The sequence below is a fragment of the Kryptolebias marmoratus genome, linkage group LG13, assembly GCF_001649575.2.
Source record: "Kryptolebias marmoratus isolate JLee-2015 linkage group LG13, ASM164957v2, whole genome shotgun sequence".
NCBI lineage: Eukaryota > Metazoa > Chordata > Actinopteri > Cyprinodontiformes > Rivulidae > Kryptolebias > Kryptolebias marmoratus.
Window position 1 is genome coordinate 6,784,988 of NC_051442.1, and position 22,142 is coordinate 6,807,129.

At 39.0% G+C, this 22,142-nt stretch overlaps 1 protein-coding gene across 2 annotated transcripts; it reads left to right on the forward strand.

Annotated features, from left to right (window-relative positions):
- Positions 1–315: 315 nt before the first annotated feature.
- Positions 316–20,869, forward strand: jakmip2 (janus kinase and microtubule interacting protein 2). 2 transcript variants are annotated; one of them, XM_017421333.3, is made up of 24 exons: positions 316–471; positions 8,963–9,199; positions 9,290–9,544; positions 9,667–9,909; positions 10,072–10,281; positions 10,951–11,049; positions 11,184–11,330; positions 11,413–11,553; positions 12,558–12,614; positions 12,894–13,016; positions 13,444–13,572; positions 13,777–13,860; positions 14,470–14,532; positions 14,668–14,766; positions 15,842–15,943; positions 16,057–16,110; positions 16,196–16,261; positions 16,354–16,422; positions 17,136–17,213; positions 17,419–17,469; positions 17,782–17,934; positions 18,037–18,102; positions 19,250–19,326; positions 19,862–19,972. In XM_017421333.3, the coding sequence occupies exons 2-23, from the start codon at positions 9,071–9,073 to the stop codon at positions 19,298–19,300; spliced, it is 2,469 nt and encodes an 822-aa protein (XP_017276822.1). In that variant the 5' UTR covers positions 316–471; positions 8,963–9,070; the 3' UTR covers positions 19,301–19,326; positions 19,862–19,972. The 2 variants fall into 2 exon arrangements, with proteins under 2 accessions (XP_017276822.1, XP_037834825.1); XM_037978897.1 differs by lacking the exon at positions 19,250–19,326 and having other exon boundaries at positions 19,862–20,869.
- Positions 20,870–22,142: the final 1,273 nt, after the last annotated feature.

Sequence of the window (22,142 nt, forward strand, 5' to 3'; positions counted from 1 at the left end):
TCTGGAGATTATCTAAGGACCCCATACTTGGTGTTGCTTGACCCACATTGGGGTCCCGACCCCGACTTTGGGAATCATTGGTCTGCTGGAGGATTACTGTAGTGTAATCCCCTGATCAAACATGGATAATTCAACTGTGCCTCTTCATTATTTGACATAATATGACGTGTCCAAACAATCAGCCGGGAGAAGTGTGTGTGTGTGTGTGCTCGGAGCTCGTGGAGGAAGCTGTCGGACCGTGAATCAGTGAGCTCATCCTGGCTGCACGGAGAGGAGGGCGGGGCTCCCAGCATCATCACCACCGGCCATCACTGCTTCATTGTACGAGCTGCTGCTGATCCAGACATCACAGCCGAGGTGGTGGTGGTGGTGGAGGAAGGGGGCGAGCGAGCAAAACATATGATCGAAAGGAGAAAACACCATGGATCGAGTTTTCTTAGGATGTCACACCTGATCGGGATTCATCAGGAGGTGAGTCACTGAAATTCCCCCCCCCCCCTCCCTGCTTGTTAGTTTTTATCCTCGGCTGATCTGGGAGTTACTGGGACTAGCGGGCCTGCTGGTTGGAGTCAGACGCGTCTTAGCGGCAAATATAACGAAGACGGGCCGATTTTAACGAGCCTCGGCTCAGGCGACCCTGCTGCTATAGACACCGAAACCGCATATGGTTGCATGAAGGGGGGGACAAGCGGGTCCGGGTTGGCCGCAGAGCGGTGCTTTAGCCTGCATGTCGGAGGCCTACACACCAGGAAGCCCTGATGATGATGATGATGATGATGATGATAGGAAGGCTTCTTACGGCCAAGCTGATCCTTCTTCCTGCATCGATACCATCTATGTTTACTTCTGCCTTTATTTAGCCACATTTGCTGCGCAGAAGACGCGCCAACTGTTACTGCTTTCCTAATTTCGATCACTTGGAAAATCAGGCATCATTTATGGCTGTACTATCTCTGCTCGACCGATTACCCCACATTACTGAGCATCACCAGAGAGGATGCTGCAGTGATGCTGCAAGAGGATGCTGGTCTGGTCCCCTGTCACTGGCAGGGCCTTCTCACCCTATCTCAGGGTGATACATTGGTCTGATTTAAAAGAAAATAAGAAAAATAAAATAATACCCTGCTGAGCTGGGAGGGAGAGCGTCACCCTGTCGGTTCAGGGTCGTCACCGATGCATGCCAGTGACTGTCCACAAGTCCAGTGTTTATAGATTGTGTAGGATATGACAACATACAGCAAGAATGTGATGCAAAAGCTGCATATCTCATGTGATATATCTTGAATGAGCTTTAACTTCTTGGAGTATGTGTTGTGAATGACTGTCAGCTACTGCCACACTGAATTTTAGCTCAATATATGTAAAATATGTACCTTTTTTTATTTTGGCTAAAGTCATCTTGAGCTGAAATGGCTCCAAAAGGTAATATGTATGTAGATGTACAGCCAGTAATTAGTTTCTGAGAGTTTTATTGAAATCCGTCAAATATAGTCTGGTAACAGACAAACAGAGCTGACTCAGTGGCAGGTGATTAAAACATTCACATACCATTACAACATTAACAGCATTTTTATTTATTTTTTTGTTTGTTTAGAAGCATTATCTTAGATCAGTTATAACCATCAGCAATTTAATAAATAATCCTTTGCACATTATTGATCATGGTAGATAAAGCTTACACTAAAGTGAAGCCAAACTCAATTTTAAAATGGGAGTCAAACAAGAGCCAAATCTACCAACTAAAACCACAAATCATGTATTAAATGTGAATGTTGTCCAGTTCTCTGTAGTTTCCTGTTCTGTTTTTAACAATAGCCTGTAATTCACGGACACTTTTGGCCTGAACTAAAGTATGATTTAAAAAAAGAGCATTGACTTCATTCATGCCAAATCATCTTACATCACAACAGCATCCCAGACTGATTAGACTTAAGTTGTTCATTTCTATCGATGGAATCCTTGCATTAGTCTGTTGCTGATGCTGTTGCATAACAAGGATTAACAGGAAGCAGTCCTGAAATGTAGGAGTGAGTTCTCTGCAAAAAGACCAAGCCAGAAAGATAAAACTGGATGTGACATTTGGTGGAGCATTTAGGAACACATGGACATGAAATCACTGAAGGAATCTGCCTGTCTAAGTTTGCGATTAGAATCCACTCAACTGAGAGGCGAGGTATACCAGATGTGCGAAGAACTACTAAATAAACCACAGAACAAAACATTGAACATGTAACAAAACTCAGGTGGCCAGCTTTCCTCTGTTTGTTTGTTCTTTTATCGGACTTTCTGACATCTGTCATCCACTGCCTGGAAAATGACGCAGTGTTACTCCTCCAACATTGACTGAGGGAGATTGTGGACTGCAAGTTTGTGGAAGGGGAAAGTGTGGTCAGACAGCATCAGATGGCGGTGTGTAGGATGTCTGCTGTGGTGAAGAAGAGGAAAAGAGTAAGGCAGAGAAGAGGACCAAATGGTGAAAGTTGAGGAAGGAAGAATTTTGTAGAGTTCAGAAAGGAGCTGTTAAAGGCTCTAGGTGGTAAATAGACTGTACTTATATATCGCACCTTTCTAGCCTACCAGGCCACTCAAAGCACTTTTTAACACAATCTGTGCCCTCAGTTAACTATCCACACTCCACTCTACTAAATCTACAGAGTTAATCTGAATAAATCAATATTTAGAGTCTAATCAGTGCTTTAGATCACATCTCATTGAAGGACAACTACTTTAACCACTGAGCCACAGCGGCTCCAGATGACTGGGCTGCTACAGCAACAGTGTTTAGAGAGACAGGTAGGAAGGTACTTGATGTGTCAACTGGACAGAGAAAAGATGATAAGGAAACCTGGTGGTGGATTAGTGAAGTGCAGGAAGTTATGCAGGGGAAAAGGTAAGCCAGGAAGAAATGGGACAGTGAGAGGATTGAAGAGAGTAGACAGGAGTATAGGGGGATGCAACATAGGGCAAAAAGGGAGAGAGCAAAGGCAAAACACAAGGTGCATGATGAGACTGGACTCAAAGGACGGAGAGAAGTACTTGTATCGACTGGCAAGACAGATGGATCAGGCTGGAAAGGATGTGCAGCAGGTTAGGAGATGGAAGGAGTACTTTGAGGAACTAATGGATGAAAAGAATAAAAAAGGAAAGAAGAGTAGAGGTCATAGAAACTGTAGACTAGGAAATGGAAAATGTTAGTGATGATGATGTTTGGAAAGCTTTGATAAGAATGAAGAAGAGGAAGGCAGTTGGATCTGATGGAGGTATGGAAATGTCTAGGCGAGATGGCAGTGATATTTTTGACGCAATTATTCAATGTCATTTTTGAGAGTGAGAAAATGCCTAAGGAATAGAGGAGAAGTGTACTGGTGCCAGTTCTTAAAAACAAGGGTGATGTACAGACTTGTAGCAACTACAGTGGAATACAGTTAATAAGCCACATAATGAAGATCCAGGAAAGGAAGCCAGACTTAGAAAAGAGGTGACTATTTGTGAGCAGCAGTATGGGTTTATGCCAAGAAAAAGCACCACTTTTACTACCTCTTTGGTAACCATCTCATATTGTTATGTTTTTGGTGATATTCTCATCATATCTGTTGACAGTTTTCATAAGTTAATGCTATCTTTGTAACATTGACATTGATTTGTCTTGTTGTACAAATGACTTTATATCACATATGGAAGGAAATGCTACTCTAAGCTGTGCTCTTTTTAAGATATACTCTATAACACTGTTCAGATATGATCTTTTCTTGCACTGCTCTTGCAGTTTGTTTTTTTTTGTTTGATATTCAACATTGTGGTAAGTAATTATGCAACCCTCGTTAAGATCAGTGAACCTGTATGAAATTAGGCCTACCTTGAACATTTTTGTCAGTTAACAAATTTGGATAAACAGAGCTATTGCCACCAGTTCAGCAACCCACTTTCAGTAGCTATCGCCTGTCTTGCTTTGTTGAAAATATGCAAATAACCCAGTCAGTAGAAGCAGATTTTAAACACACACTCCACTAGGAAAAAAGCACAATTTCGACACACTCCGCATTATGAGGCGCAAAGCCAAGACTGTCTGGAAAATCCACCAGCAACACCCTATTTAACGTGTGGAGAGTCAAAAGTGGGTCATGGTGCCAGTGGGCTTCATGTTGTAGTATTTAAGACACTCTAACTCACACTGGTACATCAGTGCCTGCACAGATTCAAAGCAGAGAAAAACCAATATGGGTCATTCTGTTCAGCAAATGTCTAACAGCTCTACACTGTAAGATTATTTTCTCTTTGAATTTGATTTGTTTTCTCAGCCATACACTGTTTTAGTCAACATTTTATATTAGAACATACGTTCTGTTAGTTTCAGCACTACCCTTGTATTCAATTTTTTAAATATCAAGAGTCCACTCACTCGATATAGTGTTCTCCTTGGAGTATTTTTTAAGTTTCTGAACAGTAGTCCTACTGAGTAACATAATTTTATTGAGAAAATAACTTAAATTTACACGTTTAATAGTAAAAAAAAAAAAAAAATATATATATATATATATATCCCCCATTTCCGTAGTTGTTTAATTATTCAAAAATTTCCTTTGTTTATTTTGCAGCAAAACGCTTCCCTGAGGCATTAAATTAAGAATCACGCTGAAACCAAAGGGCTGGCTTTACACCAGCAGCGTGGCATGCATGTTGAGTGTACAGAACATTGCATGCTTTTTTTTTGGCTTCCATGTTAACAGATTACAGCATCCACACAGGCTGTTTGACACGCATGTCTCAGCTGCCATCTAGAGTTTCACTGTATCGCCAGTTTTTCTCAAGAGTGATCTAAATGTCAGGGATGTGGTGTGTAGATCGACTGCACAGACAGTGCAGTAAATAAATTGACACAGCAGTTCAGAAATTCACACAGAACACACACGCCATGTGTCTGTTGTAGAACTTGCCTAAGGGAAGCCTGCCCAGACTGAATTGATTCCAGACATACACCTGTTTTCTTTGGGCCAAGAAACATCTTACAAAATTATCAAAAGCTTTCCGACATTTTTTGGATTTCTTTAGGCCACAATTTATCATGCATTCTTCAAAACCTATTAGTATCTTCCTTGCTTTTGAGGCAATTTGGGGGCTTCTTTTGCCTTTAGTCACTGAATGATTTGGAGCCTTAGGAAACTTTTGAATTTAGGTCTGACCAGGTGTGGAGTAAATGTGCCTCAGAGTTCTTTGGAATTGGTCTCATAGAGTGTGGTAGCATATATTTAAAAATTAAATGATCTTTCGACTTTATTCTCTATAAGCAGTAACGTCATTAAAGAATTAGTATGTAGTCCACAAAGCTGGAAAAAGTGGTTGCTTACAGGACTTTAGAATGCAAAAAAAGTCATAATGGATAGAACACTGCAAAAAATGACTGTGAATGCTGTGCAATTTAGAGATTTGATACATGTCAAAGATACATAGTTATGCATAAATCCTTTGTGAAGCCTACATGACAGATTTTAAGAAAACAAAATGCTGTTAGGCTTAAATATCATTAGAGGAACAACGAAGTTTGCAGTACATGGCATGTTCACTTTACTTACACGCTGAAAAAGCAATTATACAGTTGAGCATGTCAGAGCTGTCACAGTGGGGCGTGAGATGAAGTCTCTTACAGAGGGCACAAAAAGTCAAAATCTAGTGGTTGGGTGGAGTGATGTTAAACAGGAAGATGTGAAATGAGCGTCTGAAAGTCAAACTAACAGACACTTTCAAACTGGTGATATTTAACCATCTCGGACTCTGTGTTGGTCAGCAACTATACAATACATCAGGAGGGAGAAATGTCTTCATTCTAAGTTACAGTAACATCATAAAGAAGAAACATACAATGATTTAGTAATCCAAAGGAATTTAAAAGGAAGCAATGAGTTTGTGGAATGTATTTCAGTAATTTAAATCAGCAGGAAAACATCTAAAACATGCAGAACAATGGGCGCTGAGGACAAGTGTTTGGGACTACTGTGTTAAATAGTCTACTATTTGCAAAGTTGTAGGCTTTGGGAAAATCCCCTCTTAAATTAAACATATATTTCTTTATCATAGCTATCTCTCTGCTCAATTAGGCATTTGAAAGAAAGAATGTCATTTTGAGCATGATTATTCCAGGAAGAAGTAGAAATAATAAAAAAGAGGAGTTAAAGATAATTACTGTTGATGGGTACTTACTCAACTCTAAGGGAACAAAATAGTAAAACAACTTAATTTCCCCACAGAAATAATCTGTTCAGTACCCCAAAAAGTAATGCTAAAAAATATGTTTTAAAAGAGAAACAAAAGTCAGAATGGGGTGGACAGCAGTTACTTCCAGCTGTGGTGCTCAGAGTTTACCCATGCTTGGGATGATTGTGTTCATGATTCTGTTTAACCAGCAAACTGTTTCCTGGTGGCTGTAAATGGACTGTGACAGTAATCAGACTGACTCAGAATCATTGCAAATTCATATCCTACCAAGCCTTCATAACAGTATCTGGCCTCTATGGACAAAATCTAGGTTAATACAGCATTAGTGATTATGGTGAATTATAATTGGCTTTTCATGATGTTCATGTAGTCACCTGGTTCAAGTTGAACATAGGCAATTTATCTGGGAATTATTATTTCCACTATCACTGTCTTGTTTCCCATAAGCTCAGTCATGTTTGTACATGTTATGGTTAAGCATGACCAGGTAAATTTTAAACTGACTAAAGTAATGACACCAAGACGTTGCATTATTTTATGTTGATTAGGTGAAACTATAATTTTAACTATTTTCTATGTTAATATGAAAAAAAGAGCATGTGAAGCTTTTTTTTCTTTGTACATTCCGAAGCAAGCACACAAGTGAAATCAACCAAATACTTATTTCTTCAAGATGTTTCCAGAAGTTCTTCTATAAATCATTAGATTATAGTTTAAGTTACAAAAAAATACATATATTTAAAGTTATTGCTTTAGTGAGTTAATTACAACAAAGTCAATAAATCATTGAAGTTATTGCTTCAAACTTGATTTTAACCAACTTTTACCCCAACCTTGGAATGAGCTCCTCCCTTTTTCTACTCATCTATTGAAGAGACTGTTTTAAGGGAACACTGAGCTGAAAAAAAAACTTTAAAAAGATCCCGAAATGGTTCAGACCAAAGAGGCTATCCAGACTTCACGTAATAACAGCTTCTATAATATGCAACTCAAAATCTTGTTATGTCATCTGTCTGCTGATTGACTCTATAAATCGTCTTGGCAGCACACAAGTCTGTGGTTTACAGATCCATGGATGTATAATTAGAATTTTCCAATAAAAATTTAAAAAACGATGAAAGACTAATTTAAAAGATCACAAAACTTGTCTTTCATCTCCATCTTAGTCGTGTCGTTACCCTTTTGATCATAGAAGTATTCGTCCATTTTGTGTGTACATCTTCAGTAATGTGTTTCTTAGTGCGCTATCAGAATGACAGTCTTGGTGGGATGTTTGTGGATTACACTTGGGTTCCACAGATGCCATCAGCTTGGCTTTAGGGGAGTTTTGTGGCTGAGTGAACATCTCTCTCAAAGCTGCTTTTACATAAGATGCCATAAGTGTCCAAACCAATTCCTGTGGGGTTTTTTTCATAATGATGGAACAGATCGGGTTCACGTTTCTTATCCATGTGCGTTGCACGGAAGTTGATACGAGTTTAACATCGCCTTATGTGGCGATACCTCAGCGTGTCCAATCAGGTGGGCTCTCACGCAGTCAAACTGGAGTTTCAACACCAGTTGTTGCGAGACAATCCCAAGGTCTTACGGAGTTCTGTAAGTTTCCACGCAGCTCGTCCCAACAGGCCAACAGGTTGTAAAATCTCTGCTCGTTCAACATGAAGTGGTCGTTGTAAACATGCTGCTCCGGGACCTGCCTGCACACTGCCAACTCTCGCCTTGGCCTAAGGATATCACTAATCTCTCCTCTTACCTGCTGCTGTTTTTTTCCTCTCTACTAAGAAGTAGTTGAAGGGCTTTCCTCTGATAGAAATTTACCAAATTCAAATCTGCAGCTGAAAAAAGAAAAACACTCATATTTAACTGGCAGCAACTTGGATGCTAATTGTGTGTGTGTGTTCTCCCTTCTTTCTTCCTCTGTACCTTAGACCTGTGGTGAGCACATGCTCAGTGCATCATTTATGAAAGCAGCATTTACCTCACAAAGCCTATAGGAAACACCAAATGTTGGTAACACGTTTCAGTATGACAGGATACTATTCAGTGCAAACACTCCTCAGTTAGTATAAAGTTAAATCAACACTTTACTTCAAAACCAGTAACCATATTGGACTAAATTACCCAAGAAAATAAAGGAATCTACAGAATTTAACCCAGAAAATGAAGTTAAACATTTTGTACTCATATTTTTTTTACACCCTGCATTTATTCATCAGTATTTAAGCTTATTCCAAGTTAAAAATCTTCAGATTACCCATGAACATCTTTTTATGCCCATAATGTTGCTCTTTACCATGTGGTACTAAAACAGCTGTTAAACTTAGCTTCATGTGGTTGAATCCCAATGATTCTTAGGGTTACACGATGATGTCTGACATTTGTAGTCTTAAGTGACATGTGTCTCCAAATTTTAAATAGATTACTGTAATATCTGAGCCACTCATTCTTCTGCTCAGAATGAGCTGCAATAACTTTGGTAATGTTTCAGTTTAGAAGTTAGAGCCATAAACTAGTCAAAGATTTTAACTTTTGTGTACATCTGAGTATATGCAAAAACCTGTTTACAATTTTTTTTACCAACTTTCTGGCTTAAATTAGAATCAATGACACTTTTTAAATGGGTTTATGGTTGTAAGTTAAGCTACGTCTCTCCTTGAGAAATTTAGGTTTGTGAATATGTAGAAAAGTTTTTTTTTTTGTATTTGTAAAAATCTCATTATGTCTCCCTTTTGTTTCTTCTGTTTTCCCTTAGCCCTTGAGTTTAACAGGAGAATGAGGAGGAGGAGGATCTGGAAATCTTGGAAAGTTTCTCTGAAGTCTCAATGAAAGCATCAGAAGAGCCTCTCTAGAGTTTTAATCAATGGCTAAGAAAAGCCGTACGAAGGGCGAGAAGCCCGAAGCGCTCATTTCTGCCTTACAGGCCGCCAATGAAGATCTCAGGTCCAAGCTGACTGATATTCAGATAGAGCTACACCAAGAAAAATGCAAGGTATTCAGAAATGTTTTTGAGATATTTGAACAGTTAAGTCAAGTTACACAACTCACTTAATTTTTTTCCCCTGTCGCTCTTTTCCAAAAGGTGAGCAAGCTGGAGCGCGACAAGGTGCAGGAGGTGAAGCGGGCGCGAGAGCAGGAGCAGCATCGGCACACCGCCATGCTAACGGAGCAGCGAGCCAAGTGGCACGAGGAAAAGCAGAAGGAGCTGCAGGCTCTCAGGGAAAACCTGACCCGGCAGCACGAGCAGGAGCTGGCCCGCCACGCCAAAATCAAAGATCAGGAGAACCAGCGGCTGAAAGCGGCCCTCAGCGCCATGCGGGATGGTAGTGGAGAAAAGGTAAGGGTAACTTAGAGAAGTGAAGCTAGTGTATGAGACAAAAACAAAGTTATGTTTGTGAAAATGTTACAAAACTGCATCAGTCTTCAGTACCTTGCCTCCTGATGCGGTTTCCTCTCCAGGTGCGCACAGCGCTGACTCTTGAAGCAAAAGAGGACGCGCGTCGCTTCTTTGACCAGGAGAGGGTGAAGCTCCTGCAGGAGATCGGAGAGCTGAAGGCTGCGAAGAAGCAGACCGATGAAGCTCTGAGCAACATGATCCAGGCGGACAAGATGAAGGCTGGAGACCTGCGGGTTGAACACCAGCAGCATCAGGAACAAATCTCCAAGATCAAGTGGGACTGTGAGAAGGACATCCGCAGACTGGTAGGCACAGTCATACATAACGGGGAATTCTGAGCAACAAACTGAGAACTGCAAAAACGTAAACATTTTCTGAACTTAAACACGTCATTCTTCAGTCAAAGCAGGTGAAATCCTGTCAGTATTTTATTTTAACAAACATTCCCTTCTCCTTCTTCATGTTAGGTTGATGAAATCAAATCTAAAAGCCGCACAATTTTTGCGCTGGAGAAGGAATTGGAGTCGACAGCGGGCTGCTTACAGAAGCTGCAACTTCAAAAGGATGCCTTGGATGAGCAGCTTTTCCTTGTCAAGGAGGCTGAGTGCGGCCTGGGAAGCCCGAAACGAGAGATCCCAGGCAGAGCTGGAGATGGAGCGGAGCACTGTGGGAGCCCTGTAAGTAGACCAAATACCTGGGAGAATTGGATTTATTTTAAACATACAAGCAAATCTGGGGTAATTTTTTTATTCCTAAGTTACAATTACTAAGACACAATGGTTCAGTGCCACAAAGAAGGAAACAGACTTAATGAAAAATCACATAAAAGTAAAAAGAAAAAGCCAAACAAAATAAATCAAATAGAAACAACAACTTAAACTTCATTTAAATGACAAAAAAGATAAGATTATCTGTTTTTGTGATATCAGCTTAAAATTTGTTGTATAAAAGGAGGATCTCTAAAGCCTCCAGTAAATTTAGTGGGAATAAACTGGAAAGTTGTGTTAGATGATTATAAAGCTAAAGTTGGCAAAAGAGGATCAAACAAATCAGCCAGACAAAATGGTGCACAATGTATGCAAGTAAGTAATAAAACCTTTAAATTAATTCTAACAAGTTTTGGGAGGGAGTGGCTGATTGGTTGCTGTATATGGTTTATGATGTAATGACGCCACGCTGTCAGCTGTCAAATACATCCTCACTGCTTTTTTTTCCTACAAAATACTAATTCCTTTTATACTCTAAGTGAAATAAAAGGGGTGGTTTTGTGTTAACGGTGTGATAATGGATTTGCAATAAAACTAATCGGTTGATTGGGAAATTGTTGTTATTTTTGTTCGTTTCAGGACATGAGGAGAAATCAGAGGCGTGTTGCTGAACTCAACTCAACCATTCGCAAGTTGGAGGACCGCAACTCGCTGTTGGTTGATGAGAGAAATGAACTGGTACACACAAATCATTTCCTAAAGAAAAAATAGGCAATCCCAGACAGAAATTAGATACAAAATCTCCTGGCGTCAGTTTCTCGGTTTTCGCTTTGTTCGGGCACTGTTTAATACAAACGTTTCTCTCCCAACAGCTGAAGCGAGTTCGGGAGTCAGAAAAGCAGTGCAAGCCCCTGCTGGAAAAGAACAAGCTGCTGAATAAGAGGAATGATGATTTAACCCAGACAATCCAGAAACTGGAGGAGAAACTGAAGAGTCTGACAAAAGAAAACCTTGAAATGGTCCGAACAAAGTCCCAGCTATCAGCACACTGTATCTATAAGCTGATTAGCAGCTGATTTCTCTGTGTGTGTTTATGTGCAGAAGGAGAGGATAAGCTCCCATCCTCCCCTGAAGAAGCTGAAGTCCCTGAATGACCTGGACCAAGCCCACGATGACCAGGAGATAGCTTTTCTAAAACTTCAGGTCCTGGAGCAACAGAGTATGATCGATGAACTGACAAGGGTGCGTTTGTTCAAACTTGACATTTGTTGCTTTTTTTAAACATTTGCTTTTCTGTGTCTTTTAAAGTTTTGTGTCGTGGATTATAAATAAACCCTTTGTGATTGAGCAGCCCTTCGATGCAAAGGTCACCGAGGCGAAACACACTGTCACAACAACATATTTCTGATTTAAGGTCCTATTTACACTGAAATAAGAAATATATTAATTCATATTAGGATGGTGTTCAGATTCACTGTTGCTCTTCACTTCAACAAACCAACTTTCAATGTTTACACACACAAGTTCTCAAAACAAAAGGTGACAGAGACATCTTTTTTTATAAACTTTGTCGACAACTTTATTTTCTTCAACACTTAAACTCTTCGACCAGACTATTGTAGTAAACAGTCAAAAAGTCTGATGACTCTTATGCAAATAAAGAAATACAAATAAATACTCAATATCATGTTTGTGTTAATAGTTTTTCTTATCTTAATCTTACTTGGGAACAGTTTTCTTTTTTTTGCCTTCTTAATTTAATTTTATGATTAATTATTATAGTTACAAATAGCTGAACTAGGATTTGCAAATTGTATCGTTAATATAATTCTGTGCTTGAAAGATAGATTATTACCGTTTTCTCTATTTTAGCTAAGAAAACAGGGAACCAGTTAACATAGTGCCTATCTTTTACTATTTAATGAAATAAAACCTTTCACAATGGTCGGAATTCCTCCACTAAATGCAGAGGGACAAGCACACCAGTGTGAAAAAAAGCTGTTATGGAGGAACGAAACTACCTGTAGATGCTCTTACTGAACATTCACCAAATCTGGAAACAAAGTAAAAAAAAAATACATTTCACACAAAGGGAGAAAATGCAAAACAAAACAATATTTAAGTAATATAAGTAATTTCAATCACAAAGCATCAAACGTTATTGGAAAAAGCAAATTATGGGATCGTTTACATCACTTTGTCATGTTATTAATGTGTCATCATGTTTTTTTATTGTGTCCTTCCAGGATCGTGAAAAGCTACTCAGGAAGAAAAGGCATAAAAGAAGTTCCAGGCCAATCAAGGTAAAGAGACTCTGTCCTTTACAATACAAGTATTTTAATAACGTTATTACAAATCTACAAATTTAACTAGATGGTAAATGAGAGCAATACCTCAGGAAGGTTCCCTGATGAAGAGCAGAATGTCACAGGTACTAATGTCACTGTAAAGATTAGTTTTGTTTAATATACAAAAGAATAAAGAAGTAAAAACTATGACATACTTCCAAAACGAGGGAAGTTGATAAATTACCATTAAATTTGATCAAATGTGAAAATTTAAAACATTTTTTTTTTCTGCAGAGGCACATTGTTGTAGACACGTTTTTTGGGTATGACGAAGAGTCTATGGATTCTGAGTCATCCTCAGTGGCTTCGTTCCGCATGGACAGAACCCCGGCTACTCCTGATGAAGACCTGGCAGAGGTAGGAGCTTTGATTTGCAGGATCGCCTCCCTGGCTGGGGCCTTTCTGTGTGGCGCTTGCATGTTGCCCGCCGAGCATGTGTGTGTGTGTTTTTTTTCCCCCCGGAACTCCGGTTTCCTCCCACTGACCAAAAACTTGCATGTTAGTTTAATTGGTAACCCTAAATTGTCTGTAGGTGTGAGTGAGAGCGTGAATGGTTGTTTGTGTCCCTGTGATGGACTTGCCTGTTTAGGGTGTAACCCCGCCTCTCTCACAGTGACTTCTGGAGATAGACACCAGCTCCCCCCGTGACCCAGAAAGATGTTTTAGCTCCTTAACTTCGACCAAAAACATCAAAATCCATTACTGTCTACTTACCAGCGGCGATTGTGATATTTGTCCAGTGAAACCATAACCTTTGGCCTCTCGTCTGCTTGTGTCAAACAAGGGTATCGCCAATGAGGAGTCAGAGTTACGTTTCCGTCAGCTGACCAGGGAATATCAGGCGTTACAGCGAGCCTACGCCCTGCTGCAGGAACAGAAGGGAGGCGTGCTGGATGCTGAGATTGAAGCCAAGGTAAAAAAAAAAACGCGACAAAGTGGTGCAATAAGATGTTAATTTGGTGCCTTTTCCTGTAATAAAACTGTACAAGTAACAACTTAAACCCTTATTTGTATTTTCTGTTCCAGACTAGTTCTCAGCCTGAAAGAGACAGACTCAACTAACATTGATTTGTTCTTAGAAATACTGTCTTATTAGAGTGCTTTGCTGTTGTTTCAGGCTCACGAGCAACTTCAAGCTGATGTTCTCAGGTATAAAGCCAAAATAGAGGATTTGGAAAAGGAACTAACCCTGAAGGGACAGGTAAGATGTCCAACATGATAATTAAAGGCGCTTGCTTGAAGTATACGCCTTTACCCTGCGGGAGAGTTGAAAGCTGTCAAGTTTGGCGAGTTCACAAAAGAATCATTGACACCTAACTTAAACTATGCGTTTGAAGATAAGTTGCAGAGCGTCAGCAATCTACGCTGACAGCTCAGATTTGGGTTTTTGGGTATAAAGACAAGTTAGCAGTGGTAGCTCCTGAAGAGCTTCAACCAAAGAGCAGCATTTAAAACCTCAAGTTAAAAGTTATGTTGTTATATTAAAAATGAACCTCACGTTGAGAAAAAAACCTGGTATACAAATGGTACTAAGAACTTAAGCTTAAAAAATATAAATAAAAAAGAAAATGAATTAAAAATACCTTTCAGTTTTAATAAATACACTAACAACCCAACTGTTTCAGAAATTTGTTGAGTTGTGACTGTGTTGTACCTTCCCTTTTACAACATTAAAATTAATTTTACTGCCTTTTCAGTAAACAACTTTAAGCATATCCCTTTTTCGTACAGTTTTAAAGTATTTTTTTAAAGACTTCAAACTTGTTCCTCATGTAAATAGCTTTAAATGTGACAAACATCTGTGTTTCAGGACTCCAGATGGGTTGAGGAGAAGCAGCTCTTCTTACGCAGGAATCAGGAGTTGTTGGAAAAGGTTGGACTTTTTTTTTACCCTTCTCTAAAGAGTTCAGGCTTAGTTTGTGCAGTAAATGTTATTTAGTAACCAATGCAGGCACAGCGAGAGGTAGGAATTAGTTTTTAGTTTAACCAGAGAAACTGTGTTGCTCAGGTGGAAAAGATGGATTCAGACTGCAGTCGGCTTCAACAGGAGCTTCAAGACTCCAGAGACCAAAATGAGCTGTTGGAGTTCAGGATATTAGAGCTGGAGGTAAGTTCAAATACAAACTCACATTTATTTTGCAGATGTCAGTAATTTGTAAAAAAAAAAAAAAAAAAAGCGCTTTGATCATTATTGTACTGTTCTTTTGGTTAATTTCTACTGACAGCAGAAAAATACTTTCTAAGAAAAAAGGTAAAATCAGGATTGAAGCGATGACTCATTACGCCGGCCTGTACACGCAGACACGCACACCTTGCTGAAGGATGTCAAGTAGTAAATCTTTTTACTTGTCAGCTGCTAAATGGCTTTTCTTTGTGTCTGAAATGGCTTCTGAAGTGCCTTCATCTGTCAGTCCAGTTAACATCAAGCTGGAAGTAGTTTTTTGTAGTTTTGGGCTGCAGCTCAGAAACCGGCAGCAGTTCATGAAGGTTGAAGCTGTCACCTTGTGAACACAGAGGAGAAGATGTGCCAAACACGGTACCGGAGACAACTTCTCACCAGCACAGCCATTTACAGTATTCTTTTTGTTTTAAAGTTGGACTTTTTTATTTCTAAAACTTACCTTTCATGCTTCTTCCCCGCTGCACAGAATCTTCTAAAAACTCACGTTTTATTCCCGATGTTTCCTCGTCCGTCGAGCTGTTTCTGCCGATGTCGTGTCTGCTGTTAAACTATGCTGTGAAAATTGTTTTTTTTTTTTTTTTTAATTCACGACTTCAAACAGGACTGGGATATTTTTGAACGTAGAAAACCCGATTTTGCGCTTATCAAGAGGTTTTCCTGATGTAAACAAAATTAGAGGATAAAAAAAGCCCTTTTCAAATGTTCCCTCTACTATATCTAAAAACTTAAAAGCAAATAACAAACACAGAAGACGAGAATCATCTTCACCGGTTCGCAGTTTTAAAATGCTCATGAATGAAAGCCCTATCATTCCTTCAAGGAACCACCTTTCATAGTGCCTCCTGATCTCATTCCCTCATTGATTCAGAGCTTTCTTATATGTTCTTGTGTTTTCTCAAAAGGACAGCCAAACACTTAAACACTTTTCTGCTTGAGTTGTACAAATAAAAGTGATCAGAGCGTAGCTTTTTGAGCAGTGAAATATTTTATCTTGCTTCAGGAGCGTGAAAGGCGGTCCCCTCCATTCAACCATCTGAGGATGCATCCGTTCTCTGAGGGAGTCAGTGCGCTGCAGATCTACTGTATGAAGGAAGGGGTCAAGGTGTGTAAAAGTGTCAACTCACGCTTTATCGCTGTTAGATAATAGGTGGTCTTTGCTTTCATCCAAGAGTGAAAAGTTATCATCAATCAGCCTTTATTTTCTTTACGTTACAGGATGTGTGCATACCAGACCTTATCAAACTGCTCGACATCCTCGGAGACAACGGGGTAATTTATGTTTAATCTAATTTATTAGTCTGCAGAACTAAAACAGACACACCATTAAATGAGATGCTGTTTTTTTTTTATTTAGAACTTGAGGAATGAGGAACAAGTGGCTATTATCCAGGCCAGCACCGTGTTGTCACTAGCAGAAAAGGTAAGAGGAGGAATATCAGGCTGATCATTTAACGTCAGAATAAAGTACTCTGGGCTGCACCGGCTGAAGTTCTGCTGCATGTTGCCCTCTAGTGGATCCAACAGATAGAAGGGACAGAGGCAGCGCTGCATCAGAAGATGATGGACCTGGAGATCGAGATGGTAGGTCATAAAAAATACAAACAAAAACATGTTGCTGAAGTTTATTTTAAATACTACAGTATGAAATTATGTATTCAAACTATCTGTTCACTGAAAAAATTGTATCTAGTCTAGTCATTTAACATAATGAAAATATCTGCATAGCCCTATTTTTAGCAGTAGCAGATATTTTTTTTTAACTCTATTGATTTCCAGTTTTTTCAGACATGCAAAATAAATATTTAATTCCTTTAGGATGGTGTTAGATCTTTGTGACTCCTGGTCATCAGTTGAACTGTATCTGGGATCACTGGCCCCCACATTGTTTACTGAGTAAACCCTTAGTATAATAACCACAGTTAGTTATAGCAGAATAACCTCTGGTGCAACCAGATGGTCACTCAGAGAGTGCATCTACAATATGACGCAAGAAAAGATCCGATTGCTGTTGGTAAAGCGCTCAACCAGGTTTCACATTTACCTTTGCACATTTCATGTAATTCCTTCTGACAGTTAAAAAATTATAAATGTACTGCATTAACTTATGTGTACAAATCGTGGTCCTACAGTAAAATGAAGAAATATACTTTTAATATATCGTTACAGTTGCAGTAATCTCTTAGATATTTAATAAAGACTCGTGGTATAGTTGAGTTGTAACAAAAAGGAAGAAAACTATTTATTTCTTCTCATTTATTGTTACTGATTGTGAGTGATCTCCTCGCTGTGTGCAGGAGATGTTCTGTAAGCAGAAAGGATATCTGGAAGAGGAGCTGGACTACAGAAAACAGGCCCTGGATCAAGCCTACATGGTAATAATCATGAAGTGAATTGTTTGAACACAGCATTATGCCAAAATCTTTGGACTGCAACGGTGATTTTTGCTGTATTTTTATTTGAAGATACTGTTTCCATGTTGTGGACTGAATACTGACACAGGTTTAGTGTTGTTTACATTTTGGTTTTATTTATGACAAGTAAACCAATAACCGCTCTCTTGTTTTCTTCTCTCAACAGCAAATCCAAGAGCTGGAAGCAACGTTATACAACGCCCTGCAGCAGGACAAGGTTTTCATTTTTTGTTTCAAAACATGCATTTCAAAAGAACATCACAGCCTCAAAGTTATGAAAACTGCATTAGAAGATTTTTTTCGAGTTTAGAAAATGACGTGACTAAAAATGATTTACTTTTATAAACCCTAACATCCTTGCAAATTAATTTTATGACTGTGGAATTTTTGGATTAAACAAAGAATCATAATTATTAAAAACTTTCTGGGAATCTTGTGAACATCTTGATTTGAAAGACGCTCATAAGAACAGTAATACGGAGCATTCCAAAGGTCGACCCCATCATATAAGTTGATCTCCTTCCACCAGGTGATAAAGTACGACGAGCCGCTGAACGAACTTCAGAAGGACGAGCTGCGGATGGCGGTGGAGAAGCTGAGGAGGCAGATGCTGAGGAAGAGTCGAGAGTATGACTGCCAGATCCTCCAGGAGAGGATGGAGCTGCTGCACCAGGCCCACCAGGTGCGCCTGCCTCTACAGCAGGGGTTCTGGCATTACACAGTGGTGTTTCTGTGCTGCTTTGGACTGACATGTTTGATTTCTCTTAAAAAAAAAAAATTGCAGAGGATTCGTGATCTTGAGGACAAGACAGAAATCCAGAGGAGGCAGATTAAAGACTTGGAGGAAAAGGTGATCGATGCACTTTCTTGTATCAAACAAACAGCAACAACAACAACAAAAAAAACCCCAATTCATTCATTAATTCATTCATGCACTGATGTTTTTATCAGAATTAGATGTGCATGTACAATATGTCACACTTATATTCACATTCAGTCAGTTCTTGCTGCACACCAATCTTTTAAAAAGCTTGTTGCTGAATTGAGTCTTTCGACTTACTCTGTCCTTGTGTTTTATCTGCACTTCACCTCCTAAGTCCTCAACCTTAGTAGCAAAGTTGACTGACTGTCACCTGTGTGTGTGAGCAAAGCAGAGGGGTGGAGAAAACACCAACTGCTATACAAAAAAAGAAGCAATTTGTACTTATTAAGCAAAGCAAAACACTTACACGAAGCAGAAACAGCCAACAAATTATTACATTTCAACAACAAAACTGCAGCCTTTTATATTTCTGAAGGATTTTTGGAATAAACACGCAAAAGCTGCTCATAATATACAAACAACACTTCTACATGTCTCCTTTCAATATTACTTCTGTGGACCTTTTACAGCAGTAATACGGCTGTTCATTTGTGTGAAAGAAACCTCGATGCTAGCAGATAAATGAGTTGAATTTGATGTCACAAAAACATTAAAAAAATTCTTTCACCAAGCAGTTAGGTACAAATTAAAATAAACTTTTTAATCCTAATTTGTTGTAGGTCTTCATTTTGACACACTGTTAACCTAAAAAAATGCCTCTGCCTCTTGAAGTGTACAGCAGCAACAATAAATTAAACTTAGAGGGTTAACAGGTCAGTCTGGTCATTTTTGAATGGATTTGTATTAATTCGAAAAACGGGCCCTTGTATGGCTAGCCATTAGCCTAGCCTGGAGGAAGACTTCTGACCTTCATACTCCGTGAACTGTGACTGATGTCATGGCTGATAAGGTACTAATATTTGATAAAAAATTGACTCCAAATTATTTTAAAAATGACCAAACTATCCCTTTAGGTTTTTTAAACATCATATCATTCATGAGTGATGTTCAGAGATTAATCTTTCATACAGTAAACGTGTGTTTTTGTCCCTGCTATTTACTAACATACAGTACCTCAAAATGTTTCTCTAAATCGCTCACATTATTTCTTCCTTCCTTTTCCTCCTTTCTGCAGTTTCTCTTTCTGTTCTTGTTCTTTTCTCTCGCCTTCATCCTCTGGCCTTGAAGTCTTTGGGCTGTCCTGTAGCAGAGGTGAGTCCTGCCGTCTTCCTCTTCAAACCCCCCACCCTCTGTGTTCCGGACCTTGGTTTGAAAGGGTTTTGCATCAGAACTTTTAAAGCAGGTGCTTTAGTTAATAGTTTTATGCCTAGAAGTAATAATCACTTGACCCTGGTCCACACGCTTCTGTCTTACATTTATGTTCAGCTTTTTTTCTTTCTTTCTTTGTTTTCATTCTCACTGTCTTTGCACTTTGTCTTTCTGTTACCAGGCATGCATCTTTTCCACATTTACAGACATGTATTTTTTATTTAGTGTCTAGGAAACCAGAACTATCAACATGTTTTTGGAAACTGTTTCACAGAGAAAAATCTGCACAGTTTAGAGATTTTTTTTTTTAGAAATTTTAGAACCTATCAGAGGAGCGTTCAAACAAACACAAAACATATAATGCTGATTTAAAAATATTTACATTTACATTACATTTTTTAATGTTAGATTTAGTTTGTCGACCTGTATGTGGTTGTTCGTTTAGAATTCTTTTTAAATATTTGTCTTTTTTTCCCAGGTCTTATGTCAGCTTGGAGATCTTGTTTGGGACTTGGATGTTATTTACATGTTGGACAAGCTGGAAACCGTGTTGTGCGTAGCATTGACTGTTTGTGTCATTCCATCAGTGACTCCTGATGCTGTTGGTGGATGTGATCTGCTCACACATCAGCTGTTACTTTTATGGTTGTCTTTTTAAAAGTGGTTGAAATTTTCAGAATGCTGCCCAGGATGATCTATTTTTGAGCAAAACTGAATGCTGATTGATTTTTTTTTCCAAACTTCTGGGATGACGCTGCAAGATCAGCATTCTGTTAGAGATGCACATGTGCACACAGATATACCAACACATATAGTTGATAAACGTGCATGCATATGCAATTGCAAACACACACTCACACACACACACATGCTTTGAGGACTCCAAACCAAAGCCTGGAAACTGTTCTCTGCTGTGCAGAGTCCATCATTCAGCCACAGCGGGAACATAAACAGACAGAAAACTCATAAACAATGCTGAGGACAAACAACAAACCCACAGCCTCGCCACTTTTCTTTATTATCCAGATTTGAGAGACTTCTTGACGAATGCAACCACTTTAAAAGCGAGCCAACTCAGGGCCTCCAAGTGCAGAAGCTGCTGGAGCAGTGCTGAGCTCAGCTCAGATAACAATAAGGAACATTTGGGACACGGCGTCCCTCATCCTGGCCTGCCGTCACCACTCCCACAATGGTGCTGACACACACACACACACACATACACACACTGCTTGTGCTCTCCGGATGTCACACTTAAATAAGACAGAGCTGTGCTGCAGACACTGGTGTGTGCGGACGCTACAGAGGGATCATGGACACTCAGGTTGACATGTCATCACTGGACTCCAGTAAAAGACTTCAGTAGACAGAGATAAAAAAAGAAAAGACTTTGGGGAAAATGATGCTCTCTGATCCAATTTGTTTTGGCCTGGATCTCTAAGAAAAAAAAAAGAAACTACACATTATTAAACTGCTCCTTAATATTTCTGAAAAGCCAGCAGACATAAAGAACTTGATTCTCTGGTTTCCTTTTTTTTATTATTCTTTTTTTTTTTAACTGTTCCCACCTCTCAGACACTTTCCCAAGATTTCCAGAGGGGAAAAAGTAAATATTCTGTATTGTAATATATGCATTGTTGATATGTACATGAATCTGATTTATTTCTTGTAGTTTCCCCTATATATTTTTTGTGTATAGTAGTACTTCCTTTTATTTTATTTTTTACTCTCTGAAGCAGCTTGAGCAGTTATTGTACTTGGCAGTTTATAAACGTCTCAAAAATGGTATGAATTGCTTGTTTTATTGTGGTGATAGCTGCAAAAAGGAGATTTATGACCTGAAAAATTTATAACTGGAAAAACTATTGGATTATGATATGGAAAATCTGAATACTTTACCCCCCTTTTCCCTTTTCTGCCCTTTACAACATGTTCTGAATAGTCTGAATTGCTTGACAAATGGTGGTGAATGCTTGTTTCACCATTTTGCCCTTCGAAGTTGTAAATATTTTGCAAAGATCTGCATCGAACGTGGTCCAAATTCAAACTTAAAAGCTGCATTGTCTGTTTGTTATTGTTCTCAAATTTTATCAGCTAAATTTCAAACGACAGATAAAGTGAAAAAAGGATCCCTCCCCCCTCCTTCTCCTTCCCAAGCGTACAAATATTGCAGGTTCTCTCACTTTCCTGCTTTCTTTTACTAACCAGAACCGTTTGATACTAACAACTTCCTTTTTACTAAACACTAACAGCCATGCAGGGCTCCACTTCAGCTGAATGTAACAGGAGAAAGTGAACACAACACCACACCCGCTTCCCTTCTCTTGTGTGAAGCAAACTCTACCCAGAGAGTAAAATATTTACAAGCTTCTTCTCCGTGTTCCTGAGCAGGAGTAAAGGAATCTGCCATCAGTCCGACCTCATGGCTCCGTTTAGGGCCCTCACAGCGGGATCTCATTACATCGCTACAACCACCCCATTCACCTCAGATTATCATGAAGAGTGGTATTTTTTTGTGCTAACTCTGCTAACAGGCAGTCTTTTCATTCATCTCCATCATACATCACATGTAATGTGTGTCTTTATTGTAACGGATCCTCTCTTATTTGTCTTCCAACAATAATTTCCACTTTATTCTAGTTAGATTCTTTATAAAACAGAACAGAACCAAAATTTAAAACTTATGGGGAAAAAAAAATACTTTTGATTTTAAATTTTAATTTTTCTTCTTTCATGTTTTTTTATATTTTAAGTTATTTTGT

Coding starts and splice junctions, on each gene's coding strand:
- jakmip2 (XM_037978897.1), top strand. CDS start 9,071: ATGGCTAAGAAAAGCCGTACGAAGGGCGAGAAGCCCGAAGCGCTCATT. Junction 13,573..13,776: donor ATGCTGAGATTGAAGCCAAG/GTAAAAAAAAAA, acceptor CTGTTGTTTCAG/GCTCACGAGCAACTTCAAGC. Junction 14,533..14,667: donor ATCAGGAGTTGTTGGAAAAG/GTTGGACTTTTT, acceptor TGTGTTGCTCAG/GTGGAAAAGATGGATTCAGA.